Here is a 7594-nt window from a genome sequence, read left to right as displayed (position 1 = left end):
GACTATGGAGACATTATATTGATCCAATCTTTTCATTGATTTTTCCAAGACGAATTTACGTAGGAAGGTGGGAGTGACGTGACATCCTGATCCTAGGCTAGATATTTCTATAGCATCATTTTCTTTCTTTCAATTTCTTTGACTTCTATCATTTTTGAATTTCTTCTCTATGTCCAAAGCAACCCATATTTATCTAGACTAGATATTATATTTTTTGCTCTTTTTTTTTTCCTTGGGAAAAGATCGTCAAAAAATTTATTCTATGTGAGTTTAATTTTTTTTTAAATCTTTCTATCCCTCTAATCTTTACTTGTGTTTTTTTTTTTTGGTAGAACTTTACTTGGGCAACTTTGTTGTTGATATTTAAGTTGTTTTTTCTTGTAGAAATATCAGTTGGTGAAAATTTGCTTATTACTATAATTTAAGTACAATATGTTTAAATTCAAAAGGGGTAATTGCTTATTAAAAAATATATTTTTCTCATTTATTGAAGAAAAAATTTTGGATCGAGAGAATAACATTGAATAGGGCCAAACTTATTTTGGTCCAGTGATCAGTGATGTGTATTTATTTATGAAGCAAAGATTTTATAAAGTATAAATTATAGGAACCACATACTATAAGTACTAAATAACATTCTATCCCTTCTAGTTTTCTATTTACCAAAAATCCCTTAAAAATGATGTTTGTGGGATACATAGCGTTGTGCACTGGATACATTAGGTTTGATACATTCCATATAGCGGGATACATAGCGTTGTGCACGGGATACATAGCGTTTGATACATTCCACATAGCGGGATACATAGCGTTGTGCACGGGATACATGCGGGATACATAGGTAAATAAGGGATTTTTGAAATTTTTGAAATAAGTAGGGATAAATGGATATTAAGGTAAGTAAAGGAGTGTAGTTAAGTAATTTGTCCTTTTATAAATTGAATCGAATTAACACAAAACAAAATGAACTGGGGCATTGTGTGCCCTAATTCAATATCCATAACTGGTGGTAAGTTAACATGATAGGGTTATCCAGAATCTTCAAATTTTGAATCCACCTCTAAACTGCTATGTGTGTTTCTAGTGCCACTCTTAATCACATCCAGCATATACAGTAGACTATACTTAACTTGTCTTGTGATGGATTAAAATATAAAGAAATAAATATATGACGAATTTAAGGAGATTCAACATCTATATGTTTGGAAAATCTTTCACACGACAAAATCCTACTCAATGAATTCAGATAACTTTCACCAGCCACAAGTGTCACTAGCCACGAGTATCAGATAACTCTATCCACCAAAGGCCATCAAGGGTAGAAGAGATGGTAAAAAATTAACTACTACTGGTATACTATTTGATTCTATGCAAGATTAATTACATCTAATCCAGGCATAACTACAACAATGTAACCAGATCAAACCTATTGATGTAAATGGTCATGTAGTAATCTCAACAGAGAAATAGTCAAAACTCGATACATAGTGAATATTTTACTTGTCAAGAACATCAGAAACCTCCAATAAGATTCGTTCTCTTCTGGTAGTACAAATGAAAAGGGAAGAAAAAACATACAACAAGAGAAGCACACTCGATGCTTGCATGGAGGCTGGAGCTAAACCTACTAGTCATATTATTTTGATTGTTGCATCTTAAGAATCATTCAACTACAGATCCTAAAGCATCAAGAACCACTGGAAGGACCAAACCAAGAAAATTGAACCCACCATTTGTTTCTCTCCACCGACAGGTCTAAATGTTATACATCCTACTACTCCAGCATATGTAACTCAGCTGTTATCGCATGTTGCCCTCTCGCAGCACATCGATCATGTCATATATCCTCTTCTCTTCTTTCAATTTCACCTATATTTGAATCAATACATTGTTATTCTATTTTATTTTGTATAAACAGCAAAGGTCGATAAAACCCTGTGCAAAAACAGAAAAAGGTGCTCCTATTTCAAACTGATTGTGTTCCTTGAGATACATGGTGAAACTGCAGGAATGAGAAGCTCTTGTAAATTTGGATTACCTTCTTAGCAAGGAATAGTATAGCATCAACTGTTCCCTCTGCATAGATTGATCTACCACAAACATTGTGTTGAAATTCAAAAGAAACCCTGAAAGAGAGAAACCAAATTAATGTCTGTTCAATTTTTAAAGACATTGGCAACAACAAAAAGAAAGCGGATAGACAGTATTACGTTCCATCTGGTGAGGTCAAATGGTACATGTGGAAAGCATGGCCTAACAAGTATTCTTCTGGGACACCAACCATCTCAACTTGTTGCACAGGATCTCGAATTAATTGTACCTGATAGAATATACACGAGGATAACTAGAATATTCTGCTAGGGATTTCAGAATACATTCACTTCAATGCAAGTTATAGAAATCAATTTCAAGGCTAGACAGCAAATTGAATTTCTCTATATGCTTCGACTCCAATTTAATTTTAATCTTTATATCATTCGTTTTCATTCTCTTTTCCTCCCAAAAACCAGAAGACCCTGACAATCTATTAGACCTTTTGTCTTCCATTTCATTCTCTTTTCCCTCCAAACTTAAAACATAGTTTTAAAATAGACTGAACTGGCAGTCTGCACCACCACTTAAAGATGGAAAAATCACTCAGACAAGTCTAATAGAACATTTATGCCTTACAGGAAATATAATCCACTCTAGACTTTTTGTTGGTATCGAAATAGTGCAATGGATTTAATACGTGGTGAGTTCTGCTAGATGAATGTCCATGAAAGAAGGAGAAACATAATTCTGCAAGTTCCCTAGACGAATGTGTGTCCCAAGTCGGGAAACCCCAAAGCCATTTTGAAGCAATAGACAGGAGTGGATAGAGGTGATACATATATTGTACCAGTCTGATGGTTTTACCATCAAATCCTTTCATGAAGCCCATTGCAGCTATCTAAAACATGGTTAAAGTCAAAACACAAATAACTTGTTTGTGGCAGTTATTGCCACTCAACTTGGCTCCAGCATAGACCTGAAACTCCTTCAATGACTATGAATTTAGATGCTTATAGCTGAGCTTTTCTTTACGCTATCAGAACTTATTTACACGGGACACTAAAGTTGGGGGCATTAGCAATTAGTCAAGTTGTGCAAAGATGAACTCATGTTCGTAAAAGCAAGGAAGATCACGATCAAATACGTAGAGTAGCATTATTCATAAGAGAGTTCACTATTTAGTGAAAAGGAAAAAGTCTGATCCGGACGAACTAAAATAGTAAACTGGAAGGGGGAATGGAAATTTGAGACAGGAGGATATGGAAGAACCACGATAGGACAATGTTTTGTCATTATTGAATAAGCGAAGTAGTAGACGCACCTCATCCAAATCAAAAGAGACACCTAGTTTCTCAAAGCAAGAGATAACAGCCTTCGCAGTTCCAGAAGTGTCCAATTTGCTTGCTTGATGAGACTCCATCACCTTATAATTTGATGAAGAGGGTCAAAATTCAGACTATAATCACAGGATACTATAAATCAAACTGAATGTCCTGTTAACAAATTGAGATGAATAAGACTACAAGAGGACCTGTAAATAAGGAAATAACAAAGGGTAACTGGGTAAGCAAAGAAGAAAACAAGATGAACTATGAATGCACAGGTATATAGACATGGAAATAAGCATACTTTGTATATGTGATTGGATACCCAGATTTATCTCAATCAGATAAAATATCTTATTGTTAAACAGCACAATCAGAAAGGATAGGAGCTCTACTAATTCTTCGCAGACCAGTTCCTTCATATTTCAGTGATATAAGCATGAAGTTTGTCAACTATATCTCAAATTAGACGCAGAAAATAATAAAAGAACCAATCCTTAGAAGACTGTCTTTGAATTACTATGTTTAATCCAGGAGCATGCAAATAGCCAAATCATAACCTAAAACACAGGCATGATACCTTGTGGATACTAAATGATCTAGTAGGCGTTTGGACAATATTTGGTTGAAGTTGAACAAAAAAGAATTTGAAGACGAAGTTGAAAAGGAGTATTTTGATGTTCAGACATTTGCAAGTCACTTTCAGCCCCCTTAATGCTCTGCCTATCTCTCTCCATCCATGAACCACAAGAGGCAAACCGAAACCCCAGATGTAAAAGGAACAGCTGCTAAAGAGCTCATAATTGAGTGAGAAACAGCCATTTTAATCACACAGCGGTCAAGATTAAAAAACAACATCCAGTGGCCCACTGGATCAATCACATAAGCAAACAACTGGTGGTTTAGTTTGTCCCTTTCTGCTGTCCGAATTGCCCAATCACACAAAAAGTCCAATTCTGTTGTCTGCCGAAAAACTGATTTTGCAGAGCACTTCAAAGAAACAATCAATGAGTTCCAGTTCTTAATGATACAGTGAACTTCAGAAAGTAATTTTCAATAGCTTTAACATCTTCTATAGCAACATTAAATTTTAAAAGCCATTTGGGCATCAATATGCAAATCTCCGCATGAAAAGAATTTATGTTAGCCTCGTATACATGTCAAGGAAAACATAAACTGATATATCAATGCAAGTAATGCAACTAAGAGCGTTTTAGGGTAAAAGAATGAAAGCATGGACAGAATATAGTCAGCATTTCAAATCACTATGAGATACAAGAGTTTGGAAACCAACAGTCAACTAGCATGGCAAAGGAGACAAACCTGTAAACTGTACCCAGAGAAAGCTCCAGGGAATTGTTCTGCCATGATTTCCATGGCTGCGAGAAAAGCTACCACCTAAAATAGAGGCAATCATACAGATATACCTCCTGTTAAACTACAGTCTGGCATACAACAATAAACCCAGTGACAAAAAATGAGCATAATGTCTAAACCTGCTTTCCCATTTGTGGGGAGATCACAGCATAAACTTTTGAGTCTGCGACTGTTTTGTAGAGCTTCTCCCTATCTCCACCAGTTGTTCCCATTACAAAAGGCACTCCAACTTTGCAGTATAATTCAGCATTATCTGCAGGTTCATGGTGGAAACAAGAACGTCACAATGGCTGTGTCAATAGAATCTCCAGCAAAGAATGCAATAGATATCAGTTTGGTGCTTTTGTAATTTTATGTCTCATTCCACACCCTTTTCTGCCCTCCATTAAAGACATGTGTAAAAAATATCACAGGAACCTACCTATGCTGGTAAATTTTATTCATAAGAACCTCAAGATCAAGATGATTGTATCTATAGACAAACTTTAAAGTTTAGCATTTTACAAAAAAACATTATAAAACTTCCCCAGACACCAAAAAATTTAAGTTGAAAGGAAATCTACATTATACAAGAGAAATATTCTATGCTTTCCTCTCAAGACAACTGTGGTTTCTTTCTAACAAAATTATCCAAAATATTTATAAAGGAATGGTTCTCCATGTCTGCCTATAATACTTAACTTCTGTTGGTTCCAGCTAGTCATTGCTTGCTCCCAAGCATCATTCACTGAATACCATAAAGGTTTCAAAACATACACAATTTGCTAAATTACAATATAGCAACATATATCATACAGACCCAGCAGAAGCTTCACACAGAGTTAAAAAAAAAACGATCTTCTGGGCAAGTTGTTTTGTATTATTAACCATGCCTCATCCAAAAGCTGGCCACTAAAAACATCATCTCTGTTAGGGCTTTGGCTCTCCAACGCATTCTCCGTAGCCACTGAGTAGATACACTAATTTCTAGTTTCTGCTCTTGTCCACATCATTCAACCCTCCCCTTCTCCTATCCTTGTGCAACCATAGTTCTTGTATTCTACCATTTCCAAGACTAAATATCTCTTCAAAACCATACGCTAAGACTGTGCTTGCTTCTTCTGATAAGATCAACCAATGTTGCTAATCTTTTTTTTTCTTTTTTCTCTTTTGATTACAGAGAATTCCCCTGCCTAGTAGCACACGATTCGAAACTCAATGGATAATGGACCCACCCTCAACCTTTCTCCACTTAAATACATGTTTTTTGGTTGAGGCAGGGTTCAAAGATGTGATGCGTGTCTAACCCACATACACGTGATGAACGCTGCCACTAGATCAAAGCCCAGGGGCAATGTTGCTAACCTACTGTTTATGATAAAACGTGGATATGCTTCAGTCAAGATTGTGATTTCACACCATTAATAACGAAAGAACATTTATAACAAATCCCTCCCGGAAGGTCTAAAGTAGTTCATAGAGAATGATTGACCTTATTTTCATATGATAATATCCAAATGTATATGAGCATGACATCAAACACAAAATATCAAAACAATACGATCAATACATCTATAGCATATCATAACAGCCTAAAGATATTGAAAAATGACAAAACTCAGCATATTCAAACTGAATTGATGTATGTCATTGGCATATCACTGTAAACTATTGAATCTTTGTCTTACCATTCACTGCAGCAGGCAATGTGTAGTCCACTACAATTAGATTAGGGTGTTCCTCAAAGACAGAGGACAAGATGTTTTCTCTATCCGAAGGACCATGCACAATTATCTCTTTTCCACCCGCCTCCACAGTTTTTCCTTCATCTTCTGGACCACCAAAACATATAGGCACAGGTTGAAGTCCCGCAGCGATTGATGCTTCAAGAACTGCCCTCCCCATTTTGCCAGTACAACCATTCACCTTTACATCAAAATAAAAACCAATCTAACTCAAACAGTATTCTCATATAACATTGCTAAAACTAGAAATCAATTAACAACAGCATAATTTAAAATCATTGCAAAAATATTAATTAAAACAACATAATAGCAAAGCAAGGAAGCTACCATTATAGGGAGTGGCTCGATTTTTGATTTAACTGAAACCTGAACATTTTGTCCTGGAGTAGAACACATCTTCACCGAATATTTTCGACCTCGAACAAAACTATTGCAGCCATTTTTGCTGCTTGAACTGTATCGAATTCCACCTCCATTAATGTAAACTGGAACTTTGATGACAGCCCACATTGTTTCACTGCAATACACAAATTATAAAGATTTTGTTTCCTGTTAAAAGGATAGAGTTGTTACCTTAGAAAGCAAACACACTCTAGGGTTTTAGGATTATCGGCCAACTATAGCTGTTATTTTAATTTTTAGGACATCTCAATAAGATTTGTATAAATGTTGTAGTTCATTAAGTTTAATTTTAGAAAATGATTTTATATTGAGTTAGTATTATGGAAATTGTAAACATTTATGTCATAAGCAAAATATTTTACTTTAATTTCAGAATTGTGTAAATCAAGTTCTGTTATAAAAGATAGTAGTATAATTATTGGAGAAAATTAAATTGATTTTTTTAAATAATAATATAACAATTCTTTTGATGCTTTAATTTTTGAGATTATAAAAATAAGTACCTTGATTTTATAATCTCAAAGACTTGCACTTTGATTATGAATCAATAGACGTAACAAAGATAAAATTATTAGTTTGAAGAAAAAAAATGTAAAAGAGAATCTCGAATTGGAAAAGTAAGTTATTGTCCATCAAAATGAAATTAAAAATTCATTTTAAAGAAAATGAGGATGAATATATATATATGGAAAGTGAGAATAAATATAAAAAGGGAGAGATAAATGCATTAAT

At 34.7% G+C, this 7594-nt stretch overlaps 1 protein-coding gene across 1 annotated transcript; it reads right to left on the bottom strand.

The window, feature by feature from the left end:
• Positions 1–1450: 1450 nt before the first annotated feature.
• LOC125853089 (4-hydroxy-tetrahydrodipicolinate reductase 1, chloroplastic-like) lies at positions 1451–7112 on the bottom strand. Its single transcript, XM_049532765.1, has 9 exons — positions 7034–7112; positions 6788–6977; positions 6404–6641; positions 4856–4989; positions 4683–4757; positions 3356–3457; positions 2211–2320; positions 2039–2126; positions 1451–1869 (listed from the first exon to the last, which is right to left on the bottom strand). The coding sequence occupies exons 2-9, from the start codon at positions 6968–6970 to the stop codon at positions 1801–1803; spliced, it is 999 nt and encodes a 332-aa protein (XP_049388722.1). The 5' UTR covers positions 6971–6977; positions 7034–7112; the 3' UTR covers positions 1451–1800.
• Positions 7113–7594: the final 482 nt, after the last annotated feature.

Source organism: Solanum stenotomum, chromosome 1 (assembly GCF_019186545.1).
Source record: "Solanum stenotomum isolate F172 chromosome 1, ASM1918654v1, whole genome shotgun sequence".
NCBI lineage: Eukaryota > Viridiplantae > Streptophyta > Magnoliopsida > Solanales > Solanaceae > Solanum > Solanum stenotomum.
Note: the sequence above shows the minus strand (reverse complement) of the source record. Positions and strands in the feature narration are given on the sequence as shown.